Source organism: Mauremys mutica, chromosome 3 (genome assembly GCF_020497125.1).
Source record: "Mauremys mutica isolate MM-2020 ecotype Southern chromosome 3, ASM2049712v1, whole genome shotgun sequence".
Lineage (NCBI taxonomy): Eukaryota > Metazoa > Chordata > Testudines > Geoemydidae > Mauremys > Mauremys mutica.
The window spans coordinates 191,484,181-191,508,403 of NC_059074.1; the positions used below are offsets into that span (position 1 = coordinate 191,484,181).

The 24,223-nt window shown below is 44.1% G+C and overlaps 1 protein-coding gene across 1 annotated transcript in view; it reads left to right on the top strand.

Annotated features, from left to right (window-relative positions):
- PCSK2 (proprotein convertase subtilisin/kexin type 2) overlaps positions 1-24,223 on the top strand; it is a 192,573-nt gene that overhangs the window by 84,673 nt on the left and 83,677 nt on the right. The window contains exons 3-5 of the mRNA XM_045011505.1: positions 7,487-7,600; positions 9,561-9,669; positions 13,322-13,359. Of these exons, the coding sequence (XP_044867440.1) occupies positions 7,487-7,600; positions 9,561-9,669; positions 13,322-13,359 (261 nt within the window). The remainder of the gene's footprint in view (positions 1-7,486; positions 7,601-9,560; positions 9,670-13,321; positions 13,360-24,223) is intronic.

Genomic DNA, 24,223 nt, shown 5'->3' on the forward strand with positions numbered 1-24,223 from the left:
TTCAATGACAAAGGCCTGTTCTCAAAACTGGCCCTAGGCTGCAAGGCCCAAAGGTCAGCGAGGTCACTATGCACTCCCTCTTGGCATGTACATGCCGATGTCTCACCGCCGACCTTTCCGCCTAGCCTCGCCGCCCTTACCCTGCGCCTAGACAAAGACAGGGCTTTTCCAGCAGGCGACGCTGAGGCAGTTGTAGGCGTTGGTCAGGACCCCTAAGGGGCCAAAATCAGGGTCCTCCTAACCACCAATCGGGCAAAAGCCTATCCCTCCTTGTCCCTCTTAGGGACCCCTCTCACGAGCAATTCCTCTTGCAAGAGGTGCGGGCGCTCCTCACCATCGGAGCTATAGAGGAGGTTCCATGGTAGAAAGGGACAAAAGGTTCTAACCCCACTAGTTCCTAATCCCCAACATGAAGGGAGGTCTCAGACCTATCCTAGATCTGCGGGAGCTCAACAAGTTATGATATACCTGGAGTTCCGCATGGTATCCATGGGGACCGTCATCCCATCCTTGGATCCCGGAGACTGGTATGCTGCCCTCGATATGAACGGCGCGTATTTTCACGTCACCATTTATCCTCCGCACAGCAGGTACCTCCGGTTTGTGGCCAACCGTCATTTCCAGTTTACGGTCCTCCCGGCTGACCTCTATCCAGCCCCCTGTGTATTCACAGTGTCTGGCTGTAGTCGCCGCCCTCTCCACCACTGTCGGATACAAGTTCTCCGTATCTGGACGTTTGGCTCATTCCAGGGGCCACCGGGGCCCAAGTTACCACTCGTGTGGGCGTCGACGAGATCCTATTCCTGCGTTTAGGCCTGAGGATCCATATAACGAAATCCACCCGGATTCCCGCTCAGGGAATAGACTTAACTAAGGCCACCCTGGACTTCAGTATCGCACAGCCTGCTTACCTACGCCTTGCTTTCATGAGTTGGTAACCATTGTACAAGGTCTACGGACCTTCCCAGCAACGTTGGCTTGAACTTGCCTAGTTTTTCTGGGCCACATGGCTGCCTGCACGTGCGTAACCGAACATGCCAGGCTTCTCCTCCGTACACTTTAATCATGACTCACCTCAGTGTACCACCCGGCCAGAGACAGCATGGTCATGGTCGCCTCGATCCCCCCGAGCGTCCTAGGCTCCCTCGACTGGGGGTCGACGCCCTCCCTGATGTATGCAGGGGTGCTGTTCCATCCACCTCACCCTCGGTGTCCCTCATGATGGACACCCCCATCTCTTGACTGGGGTGCTCACTTGGGTCAGTTTCCCACTCCAGATCTTTGGTTGGCTCAACAGCTGCCCTTGCACATCAATGTCTGGGAGTTGAGAGCAGTCTGCCTTGTGTACCAGGCGCTTCAGCAGCACCTACAAGGCTTTTGTGTCTTGATGTTCACAGATAACACAACGGACACCCGCTGCATAAACAAGCACGGAGGAGCACAGTCCTCCTCTCTTTGCAGGGAGCTATCCAGCTCCGGGACTCCTGCACAGCTCCACTGACGGACCTGGTAGCATCCTTTCTCCTAGGGGTCTGGAACACTCTGGCGGATTGCCTCAGCAGCTCCTTCCGGTCTCTCAAGTGGTTGATTCCTCCGGATGTTATCCCTTATGTTTCTGGAACTTCGCTCTCGCGGGAACGGAACAAGAGAGAAGTTCTGCTCATGCCAAGGCCTCTCCCAGGACTCGATCTTGGCCGCTTTTCTGATGCCGTGGACGAGCCATCTGCCGTCCGCTTTCCCACCGCTCCCGCTGGTTCGCAAGGTCCTGCTAACACTCCGCAGGGACAGAGCGCATCTGATCATGATCGCTCCAGCATGGTCCAGGCAGCACTGGTACACCATGTTGCTAGACCTGTCGGTAGCCAACCAATTCCCCTGCCTCTTTGCCCAGACCTCATAATGCTGGATCACGGCAAACTTTACCACCTAGACCTGCAATCCCTGCACATCTCCGCATGCCTGCTGTGGGCCTAAACCGATCCGAGTTACATTGTTCTGCCTCGGTTCTACAGGATTCTCCTGGGTGGTAGGAAGCCTTCCACTCGGTTAATGTTTCTGCCCAACTGGCAGTCTTTCTCTTGCTGCTACGAAACACAATGTTTCCCCCACAGAGGTTCCGATCTATTTCCTCTGGGATTGCCTATGATCTTCAAACAGCAGCACCGGGCGCAGTTCATCATTAAGGGTGCGCTTGGCAGCCGTCTCTACCTTCCTCCCAAGGGAGAGTAGCCGCTTCATATTCTCACACGCTGTGGTTTCTAGGTTCCTCAAGGGCTTGGGGCATTTATGCCTCCAGGTTCACCGCCCCACCAACTCCTGGGTCTTCAACCTGGTTATAAGCAGACTTATGCCTGCTCCATTCGAACCACTGACAACATGCTCACTGAGATACCTGTCCTGAGGGACAGCTTTTTCCTTGTAGCCTTTGCATCGGCTGGACAAGTCTCCGAGCTTCGGGCTCTCACAGTGGACCAACGGTACACCATGTTGCGTAAGGACAAGGGGCGGTTGTGGCCACGTCCGGCCTTCCTCCCGAAGGTGCTGTTGACCTTTCATATCATCCGGGTTATCTTCCTTCCGGTCTTCTTTCCGAAGCCCCATTCATTGCGACGGGAGCACATTCGCCCTCCCTAGACGTCCGTAGGGCGCTCGCTTTTTATGTCAAGCGGACAAGCCTTTTTGTATGCCCCCAACTCTTCGTTGTATTGGCAGACCAGATGAAGGGCCTACCTGTCTCCTCCCAGAGCTTTCCATCTTGGGTGACATCATGCATTTGCACCTCCTGTGACTGGCCCATGTTCCGTCGAGCCACCTTACTGCTCGTTTCACCAAGGCTCAGGCTTCTTCTCCTGCCTTTCTGACTCACATACCCTTCCAGGGGCTATGTCATGCTACTACCTGGTCCTCTATCCGGACCTTTGCCTCTTTGGTCTAACTGCCCAGAGATGATGCAGCCTTTGGCTCAGCAGTTTGCATTCTGCAACATCTCACTCCGACCCCACCGCCTACGTAAGGCTTGGGAATCACCTACATGGAATGGATATGAGCAATCACTCGAAGAAGAAAAAACGGTTACTTACCTTTGTAACTGTTGTTCTTCGAGATGTGTTGCTCATATGCATTCCAAACCCACCCTCCTTCCCCACTGTCGGAGTAGCCGGCAAGAAGGAACTGAGGAGTGGGTGGGTTGGCTGGTGTATATATCCAGTGCCATGGTGGCGCCACTCCAGGGGGTGCCCAGCCGACCCACTGAGTTGCTAGGGTAAAAGTCTTCCGACGAATGTGCACGTGGCGCGCACACACCTACATGGAATGGATATGAGCAACACATCTCGAAGAACAACAGTTACAAAGGTAAGTAACCGTTTTTTATCATCCTAAAAGGCATCCAGTCTTGATCTGAAGACGTCAAGACATGGAGAATCCACCACTTCCCAGGGGTTTTTTCCCAATGGTTAATCACCCTCACAGTTAAAAATAAGCACCTAATAGATATCTCTGTCAGGAATTTTATTCCTGTGATTCAGTCTGAACTTTCCTTTATTTAAATTCAAGAGCAGAGACGTCCCTTGATTCTTGAGATGAACACCACCCCCTCACCCCCCCGCGGCTGGGGGGTTGTATGTGCTGTTCCGCTGTTATTGATTTTGTGATAGATGTATCCACTGGAATAATTTTAGTATATGTATCATTCATGCTTAGTGTAACACATGGTCATTTAACTGCAGGAGCTCAGCAGTACAATTTACCCTGTTCCTTCAAAATGAGCTGATTTTCTTGGCATTTTTCTGTTGCACAGGGAGAGGCACTCAGTCACAGTGCAGTGGTTCTTGGCCCTCCTGGAGCAGTGCCGCAGTCAATTGATTATTTTGTTAATTTGTCCTATATCAAAGTCCTGCTGGTTTATTACCATCCAAGTTACTTTATGCGCCATGCATAAGTGGAAATATATTAAAAATCAATACTTGAATCTCTTTTTTCCTTGCAGGTATTTTATCATCTTTGATAGATGGCCCTTTTTTTCTCTAATTGGAATCCAGCTAGTAACTCATAAATGATTTAGTCACATGCTAATAAAAATCTAAATGCTTAGATTGTGTTCACCGTTTAATCCAGGCACTTAATGAAATACTATAGAATGAATGAAAGTAACAAGAGGCCATTATTGTTGACAAATGAGCCAGACTCTGAGAGAATGAAAATACCATGCCTTTTTAGGAAGCAAATCTTGTTTCTCCATTAGTTTTTAATGACTGTCACACTTCACAAAGCCAACAGTTCATGATGCCATTTTCAAAAGTTTAAGGCCCTGATCTTGCAAACAGTCTTACCTACTTAAGTTTATGCATGTTTGCAAGACAATGAGACTGCATATACAAGCATTTTCAGGATTCCTGTCCTGAAGTTAATGAAGAAACGGCTTTACTCCAGCAAGAAAGGAGATCAGAATGTACCCCAATGGCTCTGTATATTCTCTAGTGTTGCCTATGTGTTGATGCAACCCAAAGATCTCTGCTGTGAGAAGTGCCCTATCTACACAAGGAAAAACATGTGTATTTAGAACATAATAGCTAACACGTTTAAACATGGGCACTGATGAACACTGGAAAGTGGAAAGAACAATTCTGGGAATGTCAATCCGGAACTGAGTTCCCAATGAAGTGATCAGTCAGCAGAGTGGCATGCAGGATGTCATTGTTGAGAACTGGCATAGTAAAATGCAATGAGCCAGGCATATAGCGAGGCTCACTGACAATCGATGAACTGCAGCTGTCACCGAGTGGTACTGACGGGAACTGAAACAACCACTCAGCTGACTTCCAAAGAGATGGGAAGATTTTATTGTGAAAAGACATGGCCATGCATGGAGAAGGATGGCCCGGATACGAGAAGAAAGTAAGATGTGTTGTGATTGGTTCAATCTATACGAGGGCTGAAAGACCGATCAATCAAGGTGATGTTTAAAATCCTAGTGCAGACAGGGCAACTTTATCTTTTTCAATATGGTGGCTGGTCAAAGTGACCCGTAGACTCCTTCCCCCCTCCTCCCAACTACACTAGGATTTAAAACGTATTAGCTATTGGGATCTAGAGAAAATACATCTCTTTTAGATGCACCCTAGGAAAGGGGATAAAACACTCTAACATGCTGCCACGTAGGTGCATGACTCCAATGAAGTCATCAGAGTTGTGCATTCTTATGCCAATAGGGAATTTGGTCTTATGGGGAACTTTTGGTTGTTTCCTGAGACCTATATGAATTTGAAGTCGTCATATGAACTTGGCATTGTTACACCTTCTGTGTGTGTGTTCAGTGGGATGAAGGTGCACTCTGGCCTTGGGCTAGCTAATATGAGATAAAATCCTGGTAAGGACAAAGCAGCTTGTAGCTTTCACACATATTAGCAGGTTAAGGTAAAGACCATGGGAGATATTAGGGTTCACTTAGGCCTGCTAATTCATACAAAAACTTCAGCTACATTCTCTCCACTGTGATTTTACCTTGTGTTAGGTACCACATGAGGTAAGAACTAGAGCTGGACATAATTTTTCAGAGGAATAGTTTATTCAACAAAAATGCAGTTTCAGTAAATCTGAAGCTTTCATGAAGTTGACACAAATAGTTTTGGCTGTTTACAAAGCAACTGGTGGAGGAGGCCTAGTTAGTGGTGCTACTGTTGTTTAGAAGTTAGGGCACCAACCTTGGCTGTAGAAACCCCATGTCCAAATCCCCACTCTGGAACAGACCCACAGCACACTTCTTCAATCCACCAAAAATTCCAAAAAAATTCTGGTTTGGTTTGACCCTGAACCATTTTTTCCCCTTTTTGCACGGGTTGAGCGGGGGATTGAAACTATCACCAAAGCAAAAAAATCTGTTATTCACCCAGCTCTAGTAAGAACACAGCTTTTTTGTTAGTGAACACAAGCCTTAGAGCAAAAATATTGCATTTTTAGGTTTTAACATACTGCATGCATCATCTTTATGTAAAACATTCATAAAACATCCTGTAGCATGATTTTTGTTGGGGGACATTGCACATTCCTTTCTGATATATTTCCTCTTCTGACCGTAATAAAGATGTAACAATTCACTGCCAGTCAGACCTGGGAACACTGAATAGTGAAAGCTTTCAGGGCCAATTTTCGTGTGTCCTGTACCATTTTTTTCAAGTCATCTTGAAGAAAAGACATGGAAATGAAAAATTGATGTTTAAGGAGTCGCGCTCCTACAATATCAAATCCTTCCTCCTTCCCTTGTTGCAGTGGGTCATGTACAGCCAGTGGGTTTGTGTGGGAGTACAAACACTTGAGGTTTTTTTCTCTGGCATTCTCCTGTAATGCAGTTTGATTTCTGTTCTTTAATTTATTTCATGTGATGACAGCTTGGGGTTTGGAATAGCAAGCAGAGGTGGTGACTGACAAAGGCATAATCATGGATCATCTCTCTGTTGTCTCCATGGCACCACCCAACCTTATTTTAGAGATCTCCGACAATCTGCTCATCCCTTTCTTTAACTCAATACAGATATCCAGCAAAGTTCAGTAGCGTGTCTAATATCTATGGTTTGATCTGTTCTGTGTAATAAGCAATACTTTCATTTCTTCCAATCTCCGTGTAACCATCAAAGCTGACTCTTTCCACGGAGTCTTTCTGGGCAATATATTTGGTTCACTGTCAGGCATTGTGACAAGGTGCTGTTAGCCAGCTTCCTGGTAGCTTAGAGAACACTGAGGATACTGGGTATGAATAGAGTAGGAGGGATTTAGGTAGTTTAGGTGGGTTTGGAAGGTTAGAAGGGATCACTTGGACCTACAGAGAACCTGATGAGCTGATGAGGTAATTAACTCATGGGTGGGATAGCTGGGAAAAGAAGGCAAGCAGTATAAAAGGCTGAGCCAGGGAGCAGAAAGGGAGACTTCTAGTTCCTACTATATCTGTGATCTATCTGGTGCACAAGGGAGAACAGTGACAATAAAGGCACTTGGTGAGGATACACTGATAGACTGTGTGTGCTGTTTAATTCACCCAGAGGCTTACCAGTCTACAGTGTTTCCAGGTGCTGAAGGGGAAATCAATTTACGGCCAGGCATTTATAGTAAGGAAGTTCATAAAAACTGGCAACACACAAAAAAATATTTTAGAACCTCAAGTGCACAGATGAAGTCTCCTACACCAGCTATTTTTTTCATAGCACAACCTTTTGGTAGAAATGAAGTGTTATTAAACTATTCTGTGTATCCAGTGTGCTATTTTTGATACAGGAAACCAGGGCTGGCTTTGGAAATGCATAGGATAAAAGTCAATACTGGTTCAGATCCATGTCATTATTTTAACCAAAACCTGAAGCCTGGAGTGGGTTTTCTTAAATAGCCTTGACTTCTATTGATTAGGAATGTTTGACTTTTCTGAGAAAAAGCAAGTGGAAAAAAATACGTTACAAATATGGATGTTGTGTTAATAATATAAACATTACTATTCCAGATAAAGAAGGCTGTGCAGCAGGAAGGCTTTGGCAGAAAAAAGCGAGGCTATAGAGAGATCAATGAAATTGACATAAACATGAACGATCCTTTATTTACAAAGCAATGGTACCTGGTAAGCAAATCAGTCATTTTTAGTAGAGATCTTCAGTAACCAACCCCCCCCCCACAGTTTACTTAAACATTATTCTTTCTTGTTGCAATAATCTGGGAACATGCCCTCCAGATTTCTCACCAGAACTTTGAATGTATTCCAAGAGAATTTTTCCCAGGATATATAGGGAACCTACTGTATTCTGGGACTGGAGTTAGGGGCATGATCTAAAGTTCAATGATGTCAGTAGAAAGACTCTCATTGACTTCAATGAGCTTTGAATCAGGGCCATAGTGGGGGTTGTGTGAGCCCTCATGCAGTGCAGCCAGGATTGTGAAAATTGATAATGTACCTTAGTATCAAGTCTCAGTGCTTTGCTTTAAGGAGCTCTTAATCATACGGATGCAACCAGTGTCTATGTGGAAGCTCATTAATGTGTGTTACACAACTGTTTGGAAAATGTTGTCTTCCCCTCCCCGTTGGAAAATTTCAGTTTTTCAGCAAAAAGAGTCACAAATGGATTTAGGCACAAATCTAAGAAAGGGGGAGGGGGGGGAAAGAGGCTCACTTTATATCCAGGGCACCTATCTGGAAATATACGAGAGCCACTTGTGAATCCCTGCTAAGGTTTTCCCCTTCCCAGCTGAGTGCCCTAGCCATGGCTCTTTAAATATATCTCCCATTCAAGCTGTTGCATTTTGTTTAAATAATTAACTATTCATTCAGCCATGCACACTTTTTATATATAGCCTCATGGGATTTGGGCAGTCAGGTTCAAACCCCTGCTCCAAGTCAGGCAGAGTGGGGATTTGAACCTGAGTTTCTTACAGACTGGCTGAGTGCTCTAGCTAGTGAGTATGAGAGAGGAGCACCGCCTTCTGCTCCTGCTCTTTGAGGTTGTACCATAGTTTCCTTATGAATCTAACTCTTTGCTTCCAGATTTCCCTTTTTAAATATACATATAAAAACAGTTAAAGAGGCTTGAAATCAAAACAATTTTTTCTTGACTTCTTGATTCACTGAAAATTTTAAAAAAAAATTGGTTTGGGGTTTCCCTGAATTGATTTTTTAAAAAGTTTTTGGACCTGCCAGTGAACCAGCGAATTAGTTATTTGCACAGCTATAGCTGAAGGTGTTGCGCATAGGAAAGAAACCAAAATGGGAACAGGAAGAACCTCAGGAGCTATAAGAAAGTTGTTGATTACAGCTAGTCAGAACATTTTTGTTGAAACTTTGTTTTCCAAAAGAAAATGTTTTTTTTTTAAAATTGAAATGTTTTAAAAAATGTTGACTTTGACAAAAATTCCAGGAAAAAGTCAAAACAAAAAAAATCATTTCAGAAAATTTTCATTTAGGAAAATTATGGATTAAATTTCAGAATTTCAATATTTTGTTTCAGAATTTTAAAATTGTTTTGAATTTTTTTCATTTTATATTTATTTTTACATTATTTCTTGACATGTCAGTAGTAGAGGAGCATAACATGCACTCCTACTACAAATGTGTCAAATATGACAATATAGTAGTTATTTGTGTTTAATTTTACTTTTTAAAATCGTTAAGGGTAGATGCTGCTTAGTACTGATTTGAAACATATTATATTCTTTTCTAGATCAAAGTGTCTCCTATTTGTGTTGTCATGAAACAATCTATTAAACTATTTCAAATATTGTTTGCAGTGTTGTTGTAATTATGTTGGTCCCAAGATATGAGAGAGACAAGGTGAGTAAGGTAATACCTTTTACTGGACCAACTCCAATTGGTGAATTAGACAAGCTTTTGAGCTATGTGGAGCTCTTCTTTAGGTCTGGAAGAGGTCATTTCAACTATCTGTTTCATTACAACACAAACAGGAGACACTTTGATCTAGAATAGAATATAAGATGTTTCAATCAGCACACTACAATAGTAGACTATCCATGCACACACACAAAAGAAGAAGAAATAATAATACTCTTTTGCTTTTCAATTGATGTATTAGATCAACACTGGTCAAGCAGATGGGACCCCTGGACTTGATCTAAATGTGGCTGAAGCCTGGGAGCTGGGATATACAGGGAAAGGTGTTACCATAGGAATTATGGATGATGGTAAGTGAGGATTCCAATCCACCCAACTAAATTGGCCTTCAGCATTGGCTCTCCACTTGTAAGGTAACGCTCTTCTCTCCATGCCTCTGAAGAAGTGGGTTTTTTACCCACCAAAGCTTATGCCCAAATAAATCTGTTAGTCTTTAAGGTGCCGCCGGACTCCTCTTTGTTTTTGAAGACATGTAAGACAATTTTAGAGGTTTAAATAGCTTACTTAGTAAAATCTTATGCAAAACCTTTTTTCAAAAATTTGAAATAAAGTATAACCTAGATTAATGATAATGCCAGTGCTGCTCTCCAGATTCTGTAAAGACTTTGAGATCGGCAGGGGAAAGCATACGTGTTATAATTGGGCCATTGAAATGTGAACATCCAAACCTTATACAACTTTAAGTAACCTCTAATTATTATAAATCACATACACAGCTTTTTTATGGCCATTAGCTGAACGTGAGGACTCACATTGACTTCAGTGGGCTTTCAATGGGGATTTCACTTGCCTTGCACACAGTAGATATAAGAGCATTTTCCCTTGTTAAAATATTGACCGTGTACAGCAGAACCGAAATAATTAATACTTTCTCACTGGATGTCCATAATGATCCACATATTATATACATTAATAGTTTAGGGTAAAATGGAAGTGGGAGAGAAGATACAGCATGTTGGAAACACAGCTGTACTTTGCATGGATTCATCAGACTGTCAAAATACAAGAAAGACAAGGTAAGTATGGCAACATCTTTTATTGGATCAACTTCTGCTGGTGGAAGGTACAAGCTTTCAAGCTACAGAGCTCTTCTTCTTCTCTCATGACCTGGGCCAAAAAACACAGCTTCAACAACACTGCAAACAAAATACAGGGAGTCTCTTACATTTTCTCAGCGCTTTTGAGCTAGTGAAATTTTCCTGTTGTTATGCATACTTCCACCTTTTCATGTTCTCTGTATGTATAAATATCTCCTGTCTGTGTGTTCCATTCTATGCATCCGAAGAAGTGAGCTGTAGCTCACGAAAGCTCATGCTAAAATAAATTTGTTAGTCTTTAAGGTGCCACAAGTACTCCTGTTCTTTTTGCAGGAGCTGAGTACACTTGCCATGGTGACTGAACAATACTAAAAATAGGAGAGAGGACTGAAACCAGCAGTATCTTCAGTGATCCACTAGGATCTGTCCCTGTTCTATTCTGGCACCCCCCCCCTTGTTCCATACTCAAGTGAGACAGCTGGGTAAATAGTGAGGGAAATTGGCCTGTGGTTACATCAGTATGTGGATGTCTCACAGCTCTCTTCCTTCTTTTCATTGGTCCCATTTAGCAAGGACTGCATTTTCAGAGACTGGGCACAATTGCAACCTGGGTGACAGTGAGCTGGTTGACGCTCAGTCTAAATTAGGCTGCTGAGGCAATGCTAGTTAGCTGGAGGATGCATTTAGAGAGTGGAGCATGGAAGGAGTTTCCCCCCCTGATTAACTGATACCCTGTAACTATTCTAGCAAGCCAGTTACTTACAGGAATGTTCACCAACCCAGCACATTTTAAGCAGATGTTTGCAGAAAGCCAATTCTGAAATTGTAAATGTGAATATTCGCACTTCGAAGAGTTATGATCATCCAATCAAAGGGCAGAAACATTGTGTGTGACCTGTGAAGGCCAGCCAACACAGCTCAAATTACCAAGAGCCCTTGCTCCCTCGTCATTTACATCAAATTTGCTGAATTGTTTTGGTGGGGTGGGTGGGTGGCATCTAAAACAAAAAGTCAAATTTTGTTTTCACATTTTTAATGCCATTTTTATTTTTTTATATGATTTTTCATTTTGATTTTTTTAAGCTGTTTTGGGTGTAAACAAATTTTTTCAATCTATTTGATTCAGCCACTGAACCAAAAAAATCAGTTATTTTCACAGATCTAGATTAAATCCATGGACTATATTGTTTTGTTTTCCAGAATTTATGCATTATGAGTTTCTCTTTGTTTCTGGACAGAATCACAGAGAAATCACAAATATTTCATAGTTTTTGTGCAAAACTATAAATAGGCTCAGTTTGCTCAAACTATCAATGGATGTGAGTGAATCTGTGGGGGTTTTCTAATTTGTAACCAAATTCAGAAGCAGATAACTGAATGTCACATGTCTTAAATCTCACACACATCTAGTTTTAAGCTCAGTAAGCACCATGAAATACCTTAGTAAGCTGAATGCTCAGTCTGTAATGGTATTCAGAAGTTTGCAAACCAATCTGATCCACCATTAAGAATTCTCTGGCACTATTTGCGGAAATAGACATGTTTGCCTGAGTGATCTTTCCATTTTTAATTTAGGTAATATTCTGCTTATTTAATTTTCCTGTGCAGTTTCCAATTGCTATGATAGTTTCCTTTCCTCTCCTACACTTGCGTATTAGAACAGTATGCTATTAGGGCCTGAATCCAAAGCCCACTGAAGTCAATAGGTTTTTAATCAAGCCTTTAAAAATTTGCTGTTTTCTTAACCAGAGGTGGCTGCACCTTAGTGGTGGGTGAAGTAATCTGTGTGTCAATATATTTAATAATAGAATATAGATATATATGTTTGTAAAGTATTTTGGGATCCTTTCAGATGAAAGGTACTATATACATGTAAAATATTACTAGAACTACCATTACTAACCATATATGATCCCATACATTTGGTGGCTCATTTCACACTTTTGGGAGCAAATTGGCACTTAGGTACTGATTTAATGGATTAAAGCTCCCAACTAAGCTCACAGCAGAACTGGTACCCTAGTTTAAAAGTCCACATATGAACACTCTCAGGCCAAACAAGCTTTGAGACCGTGTAGCGGGGTGGTTACCCGCTCCAGCCCTGGCAGGGTTAAAACCAGCCCTGGAAGAAGGCTGGAGGGCAGAGAGAACAGCCCAGGCTGAGTGGGAAGCATCCTGCAGCTGGGGCCATGCCCCAAACTGAGCAACTAGGCCTTATAAGAAGGCCAGGGCAGCCAGAAGCTCAGAGTTTCCCTCTCCCTGTAGAGGGAGATGGGCCTGGCTGCAGGGAGCTAGACACGGGGTACCTGAGTGGAGCAGGGCTGGGGAAAGGCAGAGGAGCTGGGGAGCTCCAGCCTGGAAAGCCCCAGGCTGTGGCCTAGCGTAAGGCCAACAGGTACTGGGGGTTGCAGGGGGCAGCCCAGGGGTAGGCCAAGGCAGCAGGTCCAAACCCAACCTTGCCAGTGAAGATTAGGCTGATACTGCAGTCTGCCCCAGGGCATGGGGGCTAGACGATGACAGTAGCCTTACATTGAGGGGAGGTGGGGATAGTGGGTGGGGGTTTCCCGGGGAGGGGAGACCCTGAGAGAAAGGGGTTACTGCCAGGGGGCAGCACCCCAGATAAAGGGGCACCTGGTCCTGAGAGGGACACAGAGGCCAAGTGGTAGCAGATCACCAGCCTGCAGTGGGTGCTCTGGGCTGGAAATCGAGCTAATTCCCTGAGAGACCAGGAAGGGTGAGTCCGCATGCTTACAGACCAGCATTATTCCTTATTATGGTTTTTCCTGTAGTATTATTTGACTCTTATTGTGCTTTATGCTTATTATAAAGTGTTTGTTGTAGGGGTTTTGGTTTGGTTTGTTTAATGTTAACCTTTGGTTTGTGTTCTGTCTCTGTCTCATGGCAGGAATTGATTATCTTCATCCTGATCTTGCCTCAAATTATGTAAGTACACACTGACCTTTCCTGTAAAATGTGAGGCTCTTTATTGTTTTGGTCTGTCTTTCATACAATGTTTACACACTGAATGGAGGAACCGCACAGCTCAGCTACTGATCTTGCAGATGATAAATTTTATATAGAAAGCAAGTGGTCTAAAAATGAGACCTGGCAAATTGCCAGACATGAGCTTGCTGGGTAAGAAATGAAACAGTGCGGAGGAATGATGGTGTTGCCTACCTTTAAATAAGCTGCAGTTTGCAATATTGGATTTAGGACAGAAATGAGTAACCTGGGAATTGGCTCCAAATCTTGCTGTTAAAATGCAGAATTCACCTATTATGTGGAGAACAACAGAGATGCTACTGCCGTGGGCTATGGCCGGGCTGCTGTTTGTTCACAATGGCTGTGGTGTGTATGAGAGTTTGAAAACTACGGTAACCATATACTTCGTTTACAACATGTGATTAAATTCAACATTTCAGAGCATTCCCATATCCTGCACATGAACTGTCTGTCTGTAGCACAGTCAGACACCGTGTACAGTGTAAAATGATTGTTTCTTCAAACTCACCTCCGATTTACCTCCATTGTCATGGGCTCTTATCTCTTCATAGTCTAGACTCCATTCTCATTGTCCTGTCCTGTCCTTTTTGACATTACTGCTCTGTCTACCTGCTTCTGCTGGTGCCCTCAGTTGCCGCTCTCTGTGTTATGCTTTTTTTTACATTGAAACTGATTGCTACGGTTAGGCCATTTGTTGTGCAAAGGGGCTCAAAGAAGCGTAAGACTGATGGGGCTTTTGCAGCGTTTAGTAGCCAGTATTGCCACTTTCTTGACACCACACACACAATGGCTGTAGCTCTCATTGCGTATCGAGGTGAGAGGGTGTGCCATTTTCCACTTACTCGAACGTTTTTTGAAACGTCTTTTTGCCAGGCATACTTTTCCCCCCTCCATTCCACGTAAGGGATTGATTCCATGGCCTTTGTTATAGGGCTATGTAACAAGAGGGGTGGGGGCTTGGAGGGCCAGTTGGCCTAGTGTCTAGAGTACCTGGCTTCCTGCCCCTGCTTCTGTGGTTGAGGTGCCTCAGTCTTTTAGGCGGGGGAGTAGGGGGACCTGGGCCATCCCACTCCATCAGGTTGTAGCCCAGGGCCCTGTGTATGTCACTCCTGAGTAGGGGACCTCCCGAGTATAAATTCATTGCCCTGGGCTGCTTCCTACTGTTGCCCCTGTAGTTTGAAGCATGGCCCCTATAGTCCAAGCTCCTGTGGTGGCTTGTCTCTTAGTAGTGCCCCCTTGTGGACCCTGGGTGACATCCTGATGTGGTCCCAGATTCCTCGGGGCAAGGCAGCTGTAAGTTTGGCAGGATCAGAACCCCCACAAGATCTCCATGCTTTAGTCAGACAGGTTCCTCTTAGGCCAGGTGCTCCTAGGTCTCATTCTCCATCTCCTTTGGCCAGGAAGTCACTACTTGGGTCTGTGGTGACTGTCTTGGCCAGCAGGCTAGTGATCCTTCCCTCAGATAGCTCCTGCATCTTCGCCTGTCAGCCCCGAACTGAGCCAGGCTCCCTCCTTGTCTCTCCCCTCCAAGCCTGGCATTGGTTGCAGATATAATGGGGCGGAGCTAGCTGGAATCAAAGGCTCTCCTTAACCCCTTCCATGCTAGTGGGTGGTTCCTCTGCGCTTCAGCACAGGCTATTATAATGTTTGCCAATTTTTATGTACAGAAGATGTGAGAGAGCTCAGTATCAGTTTTCTTTCAATACGAAAGGTGAAATTCACCACAGTACAGAGGCCTGGTACAAGGCTCATGCATTGCTTAAGTCTCATTTAAATTATATTTTGTAAGTTTAAACAGGACTTAAGTGGTGCATAGACCTTGTTCAGGCTCTCTGCACTGGGGTGTAATTCACAATAAAGGAATATACAAAAACATGCAATGCACTATGCCTGTCACATGGTCCTGGGTAATCTTTAGCTATACAATAGGTTCATTGATGTCATCTCTGTTTCATATTCATGAGTTGCTGTGAAAGATAAACACAGCTTGTAACCTTGTCATGTCTATATCTGTGGTCAGCTGTAGAGCTAATGTGGAGAAAGGTAATTCAGTTTCACGGAGGATTTTGGTATTTCAGAATCTAGTTTCATTCTGAGTTGGGACAAAACCCAAAGATTTCAGTCGCCTGTGAAAGGGAATGGAGCCCTGACTCAGGCCTGGTGGGCTGCAGAGCATGTAAGAGCCTAAAAGCTTCAGGTAAGCTGGGGATCAGATGGGCTGCTGAGAAGCCAGGTTGATGAGCTGACAGGTAGGATTCCATCAGACCCCGGTCTCTGTTCTGTCAGAACTTTGATAAAATTGAACCATTTTTGTGCGATGTTTAGAATTGGATGAATTGACGGTCTCCAATGTAAAATTGACCAGCTCTAATCAGCTGTTCTAAATCACCCAACGTATAGCTCTGCTGAACAATCTCAACGTGTCCCTGGCACTTTCTCCATCCATTAGACAGGACAATGACTGCCATTCTTTTCAATTGACTTATTGCTACTACAGTGAGTTTTCTTGCTGTTTAATATTGTAAGGTGTGGTTACAAATTTTATGAATTTGGGAATCCTGAAAGCAGAATTGCAAACAGATTTGATTTCCAAGTGTGATTAAAACGAACAAGGAAAGCTAGAATTGATGGTTAAAGAGATATTACACACATACACTGGCCCAAAAATGATAGGGGAGATGATGATACATTTATTCTTACATAGGATTCTTTTCAGCCAGCTACTTTTAAAACAGTTTCAAAATCCTCCAGTGCAATTTAAGAGCATAACAAGCGCACACAAAGGGTGAAATTCTGGCTCCACTGAAGTCAAGAGCAAAGTTCTCACTGACTTCAACGGAGCCAGGATTTCACCCGGACTATGTAGAAGAGGGAGGCGTCCATGAATGGCAATGCACTTGGAAAATAGCTAATCAAGAATGTAAAGTGCAGGGTGGTCAGTTTCACACCTTATTAATCTACTTAATGACTTGATTGCAGTTATTAAATCCTGTGTTTTAACTACAATATGCTTATCCCAAATGAATGACTAAGCCGGAAGTTTATTTAAATTGAAACAAATAAAGTACTCTACACAAAGATGACCTTTACATGTGTGTTTTTTACATCTAGAGCCAAGTGAATAGCATGTTGTTATTACCATTAACATATCATAATTTATCCAGCAGTAATAGTGTGGACAAAACATGAAAGATGACTGTCTCTAAAAAGCTTATGCTTTGAATAGAGATAGTATCTTTTATTGAACCAACTTCTGTTGGTGCAAGAGACAAGCTTTTGAGCTTACACAGAGCTCTTCTTCAGGTCTGGGAAACATATACAGAGTGTTACAGCTATATATAAGGTGGAACAGATTGTTTAGCATAAGTAGTTAACACATTTCAAGGGACCTTCCACCTTGAACTTTGCAGCAGTGTGTTTTAAGGCTATATTTGAAATGCAGAGAGGATTCTCAATACATCTGGGACTCCCTCCATTACCAGGAGTCAGGAGAAACATGGAAGCAGGTGCAAGCAAAAGAATGTGAGAAGGGACCACGTGGAAGTGTTAAAAATGGAGTTTGGGCAGCAGAAAGGAAGCAGGGGAGAGGTGAGATCTAGGAAAAATGGAACCAGAATGGTAGGCAACAGCAGAGCTGTGCAGAGCCTTCAAACTGGCTGCCCTTGATGTGGAATGTGAGCAGCCACCAGTAAGGTCAGCAGGAGAGTGACATTGTCCAAACAGAGGGTGAGGAAGATGATTTTGGCAGTGACATCTTCGATGGACTGCAGGGAAAGAGCTGGGAAGCCACACAGAGAGAGAATAGGTCAGTGAAAGATAAGGGATTTGATAAGGGGAAAGGGTGGAATTTAGAAATGCTGTAGAGCAGTGTTTCCCAAACTTGAGATGCCGCTTGGGTAGGGAAAGCCCCTGGCGGGATGGGCCGGTTTGTTTACCTGCTGCATCCGCAGGTCCGGCTGATCGCGGCTCCCACTGGACATGGTTCATTGCTCCAGGCCAATGGGAGCTGTGGGAAACGGCAGCCAGTACGTCCCTTGGCCCGCGCCGCTTCCAGCAGCTCCCATTGGCTTGAAGCAGCGAACCCCGGCCAGTGGTAGCTGCGATCGGCTGGACCCACAGATGTGGCAGGTAAACAAACCAGCCTGGCCCGCGAGGGACTTTCCCTTCACAAGCGGCAGAACAAGTTTGAGAAACACTGCTGTAGAGGAAAAGCAACAGCACTGAGTGACAGGCTCAATATGGGGAAGGAAAGGGGGAGATGAAAGTGACGTTGACATGAGTAACAGAGAGAAGAGGACTTTCCAGCAGTGATAGAGAAGGGAACAAGAGGGGAGCAGAGGGCAGGAAAGACAAACACACAAGGAAGGTCATGGTCCCTGTCTGACAAGATCACCCTCTAAAACACCAACACAGACTTGATCCATTGAATACAAGAGCCTAAAAACTTGAGGAATAAATTGAAATTAGCCATTGTGTTTCAAAGATGTCTCAGAGCTTCCACAGAAAATGATGGCCATATAATCAAGGCAAGGACAGTCTATATAGCTGGTCCATGTGTCCTAGGTTCAGTATGAATTAGCTGGAGATATAGGACATGGCACAGTAATATCCTGATCCACACTAATAATCATATTTAAGCCAACGAACAAAAAGCCATTTTAAAATGTCGTCATCTGGCACAAACATGTTACTTATGCAGATAATTTCTTTTGCTTGAGTGAGTTGTAATTTGAAGCAGGCACCAAAGATTTGTTTTAAGCCGGATCTAAGACCAGATCTAGATCTAAAAACCAGATTAAATCATACTGCTGGGACTGGATCACTCATATTACCAGGCTCACACAAGACCTGTAGTCACCTGTTTGTGAGATGGGAGAGTTCCTGCAAATAGGACCTCAGAGTCTTGTGACATTTGCAGAGTAGGGTGGCTCTTTATTCATCCCAAGCATCTATGACTCACCATGATACATAGCCTGACATCTAGTGTTTTATTCTACTGCCCGTCAGCGTAGCATGTGGGCATCTCCTACATAAAATTGACAGCAGTAGTGCCTACTGGATTTCATGGAGTCTCTGGCACTCCTCCTTTTTCAGGGTAAACGGTGCTGCTGCTTTTTTAATGATTTTGTTAATTTCCTTTGTTGTATGCTTGGTTGGGGTTTATGGGGTAGAATGGGGGTGTCAGGCTTGTGAGTGTCTTTCTTATGATGGAAAGACCTTTTAGAAGAGGTAGGTTTAGCATTGTTCCTAAAGACAGTCAGACTCTGGATTCACCTGATTTCCTCCGGAAGTGGAAAGCCCCTCCCTTGCTCCCCTCTCCCCCAACCTGCTGTAATCATCTATAAACTTTCAATATTGTGTGGCAAGGAAATTCAGTGAACAGACAACTGAGCTGTTCAATATTGTAGAGAGAAATGCTGATGCCATGTTGTATAAAGTAAAGAATGTGATCTTGTGCTCTTACCCTAAACTATATTGGGCCAGATCTTCCGCTGGTGTAAATTGACCTTGCTCCATTGCCTTCCCTGAAATTCAATGGAGCTATGACAGTTTACACCAGTTAAAGATTTTTCCCTTATTTTGTGAGAAAGACAGAGTAATTAGCCCAAGGCTGGGTACAGTGCATCTGTCATAGTGACAGAGCGTGGGAGTGAGGTTTGCCCAATTAAAAGTTCACATCATAACCCTACAAGACACAAGTAATTGAATGTTTTTGACATCTCTCCATGTTGTGGGCATTGTAAGGGAAACCTTGTTCCCCCACCCTGAAAATTGCTTTAAAAAGTGAACTTTCTCAGCTGTTTCCAAGCCACTTGAGGTTGGACTATTATAGGTTGTCAAAGGCGAATTGGGTAAGACAAATCTTTATTTCTCCTATGGAAACCATACATCAATATATATATATATATATTTAAATTAACGTCACCTAGCCTGTTACATCACGGGCTTTGTTTTAGCCTTATAAAGTATGGGCTCTTGAGGCTGCAATAAGCCATCTCATGATCTGAGTGCTTCTAGCTCAGTGGTTCCCAAACTGGGGTTCTCAAAATGTTACAGGGGGTTCTCAGGGAAAATTCCCTAATGGTGGACTGCTGTCCCTAGGGCAGTAGTCCCCAACCTTTTTTGTCTGGCGGGCACCAGACGACAAGCCACGGAGGACTGTGGCAGCGGACAAGCATCTGCCGAAATGCCGCCGACAAGCGGCAACGTCAATAGGCATCGCTGCCGACAAGCAGCGTCATCCAGAGGCGTCGCCACTGAAATGCCGCCAAAATCGGCAGCATTTCGGTGGTGACGCCTCTAGATGATGCTGCTTGTCGGCAGCATTTTGGCAGATGCTTGTCCGCAGGCCAGTACATGGGTACACTTAGATGCCTCGGCGGGCGCCATGGTGCCCGCAGGCACCGCGTTGGGGACCCCTGCCCTCGGGACTCTGGACAGCACGGGGCCAGCAGCCTGGAGCCTCTGAACTTCCAAGAGCTAAGCAGATCAAAGCAAGCCTATCGATCACACTGAGGAGATTTAAACTTCAAGACTCCTTATAAGAAATGAAAAGGGAGGTGGATATTTTTTGCTGTTTTTAAAATTAAATAGGCAGCTAGTATTGTTTTTTAAAATTATTATGAACAAGTTTAAGCTTTGTTGTAACATCCGTTGTTTGCCTGGACTGCTCGAGACCTGTGTAGGAGGAACTCTTTGAGTTGGCTTCTTAAATATCTTCCTGCTTTTTCACATCTGATACTCCTGGATGAAACATAAGAGCCTTGTCTTATAACAGGCTTATTCAAAGAGATTCAAGCTGCGAAAGTGAGATCTTGGAAGAGTGTTACCGTTTTCATAATGTAATAAATACGGTAATGATATATAATTAATAATAGTGTGTAATAAGCATGTCATAAAAACAAATTTTATATTTCCATATAATTTATATGTTCAGGTAAAGGAGAAAATCCCTGGAAATATTCATTTTTTAGGAGGGAGTTTGCAAGACTTGACATTTTTAGTGAAAGGGGTTCACAGGTTGTTAAAGTTTGGGGACCACTGAGCTATCCTGAAATTTACAATAGCAGCAGAATGACATGAGCGAGAATTGGCTTTTAGCAAAACATTACTATTGAACATTTTTACTAATGATATTGGTCAACATTTTAAAACTTGGGTGCCTAAAGTTAGGGGGAATCTACATTTAGGCCCCTAAATAAAAGTAGCTTGATTTCCGAAGGCCCTAAAACACCTGCAGGATCTATTTTCATTAATAAGATTCATGGGGTTTCAGCACAGTGCAAAGGGGCATTAAAGATGCCCTTAATTGGCAGATGGGGATGCCCCTGACATGGGAGAACCTGATGTGGCACAGAACTAGTTGTAATAGTATTGTGCCACCCCTTCACCGCTACATGTGTCCTGGAAGCGTGATGGGGTTTAGACATAACCACTGGGGTCTCTGCAAGCTGGTGTTCTGAGTTATGGGTGCTCCTGGCTGGCCTTGGTGAGGTCGGCCAGGGCGCATGGACAAAAATGGGAATGACTCCCCAGGTCATTCCCTTCTTTACGTTTTGTCTTAAGGTAGAGTTAGTCCTGCTTAGAATATCAGGCCAGCCTATTAAAGAACCAGAGAGGCAAACAGCCATTCTGGGTCAGAGCCCCAGACATCCTGCAGAAATGATGAGCTGCATGCCATTCTAGGTGGTGCCCCTGCAACAACCCCACCCGTTGCTTCCCTCCTCCCACACCCCTCCTGGGCTACCGTGGCAGTTATCCTCCCCATTTGTGTGATGAAGTAATAAAGAATGCATGAATAAGAATCAACACTGACTTTACTGAGATAAAACTGAGGCAGCCTCCAGCTACTATGATATTCCAGGCAGGACTGAATCTCCAGGACACAAAGTCATTCCCATTTTTGCCCGGGCGCCCCCGGACGACCTCACCGAGGCCAGCCAAGAGCACTCACGGGATGCCGACGACGGGTACCAGGCCTATTGTACCGTCTGCCATCAGGAAGGGAAGGCAATAGGATGCTGCTGTGTAACGCTGCAGCACCGCGTCTGCTAGCAGCATCCAGTAGACCTACGGTGCCATTGAAAAAAGGCAAGAAACAATTTTTTCCCCTTTTCTTTCACGGGGCGGGGGGTGGGGGGTGAGATTGACAACATATACCCTGAACCACCCGTGACAATGTTTTTGACCCTTCAGGCATTTGGAGCTCAGCCAAGAATGCAAATGGTTTTCGAAGACTGCGGGAACTGTGGGATAGCTCGAGTCCTCAGTCCGCCCTCCCTCCTTCCCATGAGCGTCCATTTGATTCTTTGGCTTTCCGTTATGCTTGTCACACAGCACTGTGCTGAGTCCCTGCTGTGGCCTCTGTCTATCATAGCCTTGGAGATTTTTTTCAAATGCTTTGGCATTTTGTCTTTTGGAATGGAGTTCTGATAGAACCGATTCATCTCCCCATAGAGAGATCAGATTCAGTATCTCCCGTACCATCCATGCTGGAGCTCTTTTTTTGATTCTGGGACTGCATGGTCACCTGTGCTAATCAGCGCTCCACGCTGGGCAAACAGGAAATGAAATTCAAAAGTTCGCAGGGCTTTTCCTGTCTACCTGGCCAGTGCATCTGAGTTCAGATTGCTGTCCAGAGCAGTCACAATGGTGCACTGTGGGATAGCGCCTGGAGGCCAATACCGGCGAATTGCGGCCACACTAACCCTAATCCAAAATGGCAATACCGATTTCAGCGCTACTCCCCTTGTCGGGGAGGATTACAGATAGCGGTATTAAGAGCCCTTTATACCAATATAAAGGGCTTCGTTGTGTGGACGGGTGCAGGGTTAATGCGATTTAACACTGCTAAATTCAATATAAACTTATAGTGTAGACCAGGCCTAAGTGTAGCCATTCCAGATGGGATACTCTGCCTAATTCTGGACTTGCACACAAGTTTTACTTTGGTTTAACTCCCTGATTTTACAGGAGTTGCTCCTGATTTATACTGGTGTAATTAAGTTCAGAATTTCATGGCTATAGTGAAAAGGCTGCTATTATGGATATTATAACTAGATGACCCACACAATGGCCCAGATGCTATAAAGAATTCATATCCTCCATGGCGGCAGGATCATAAATATTTAAATCAGTCCATACATATTTTATGTGAACTTTAAGTTTAAATAACCTCTGTGTCTATCCTCCATAATATTTTGGTTTTACATTTAACTGAATCCATAATGTTTACCTTGACATTTAAGGGGCACAATTACAATTGTTCTCCCAATGTTACTGTACGCATCATCATTTCACAAAGGGGATTTCACAGGTTTAAAATGAAGGTGAAATAAGTCATTTAGCAGCTTTGAAGTCTAATAACATGTTATGAAAATATTCCCTATGGCAAAAGAAGCATCCAGCATTCTACAGTGGAAATCCTGTCTTACAAAAGAGGCAAGCTTGGGCTTCTGTTAGGTTTAAAATAATATTTGACAGCACCAACTCCCCCTAAAAAGCAGAATTCACAGTAAATATTTGTTCATATTAAGTGCCCCCTGTGACGGGTTAGATCACAGAACCCCCCCTTGGGAGCTGCCACCCAATGTGCCAAGCCTACCTCTGCTCCTGTCTTCCCTGCCAGCTCAGGACTCCAGCACCCTGTCCTGCTGAGCCAGACACTCCCGTCTGCTCCAACAAAGACCCAGGGTCTAAATTACTTGCCCTCAAAGCTGCAGGTTTACCTGAAAACAGCTCACAGAAGTGTGCTTGTCTTTAGCACCCAGATGCCCAACTCCCAATGGGGTCTAAACCCAAATAAATTGTTTTACCCTGTATAAAGCTTATGCAGGATAAACTCATAAATTGATCACCCTCTATAACACTGATAGAGAGAGATGCACAGTTGTTTGCTCCCCCAGGTATTAATACATACTCTGAGTTAAAGTAAAAAGTGATTTTATTAAATACAGAAAGTAGGATTTAAGTGGTTCCAAGTAGTAACAGACAGAACAAAGTAAGTCACCAAGCAAAATAAAATAAAACACGCAAATCTATGTCTAATCAAACTGAATACAGATAATCTCACCCTCAGATGTTTCAGTAAGTTTTTTTTCTCAGACTGGACACCTTCCAGGCCTGGGCACAATCCTTTCCCTTAGTACAGCTCTTGTTCCAGCTTAGGTGGTAGCTAGGGGATTCTTCATGATGGCTCCTCTCCTTCTTTGTTCCACCCACTTATATATATCTTTTGCATGCATAAGGCAGGAATCCTTTGTCCCTCTGGGTTTCCACCCCCTCCTTCTCAATGGAAAAACACCAGGTTAAAGATGGATTCCAGTTCAGGTGACCTGATCACATGTCACTGTAAAACTCCCAAACCTTCATTCCTCCCAGCCTGACTCACGGGAAGGCCTGCCCACAAACAGAGCTATTCAGTCAATTGCTCTGGTTAATGGGAGTCATCAAGATTCCAGACCACCCTTAATGGTCCACACTTTGCATAATTATAATAGGCCCTCAGAGTTATATTTCTAGTTTCAGATACAAGACTGTTACCTTTATACAAATAAGATGATCACACTCAGTAGATTATAAGCTTTGTAATGATACCTTACAAGAGACCTTTTGTATGAAGCCTATTCCATTTACATTATATTCACTTCTTAGCATATTTTTATAAAATCATATAGACTGCAATGTCACACCCCCAACCCACGTTCGCCCCGCCCCCCCATGGTTCCTCAGCTGTGCTGTCCCTATCATCTTTATTCTGCTTTCTGTTTCAAGTCAGTTTCACAAGAGGGTAGCGCGTGCCAGA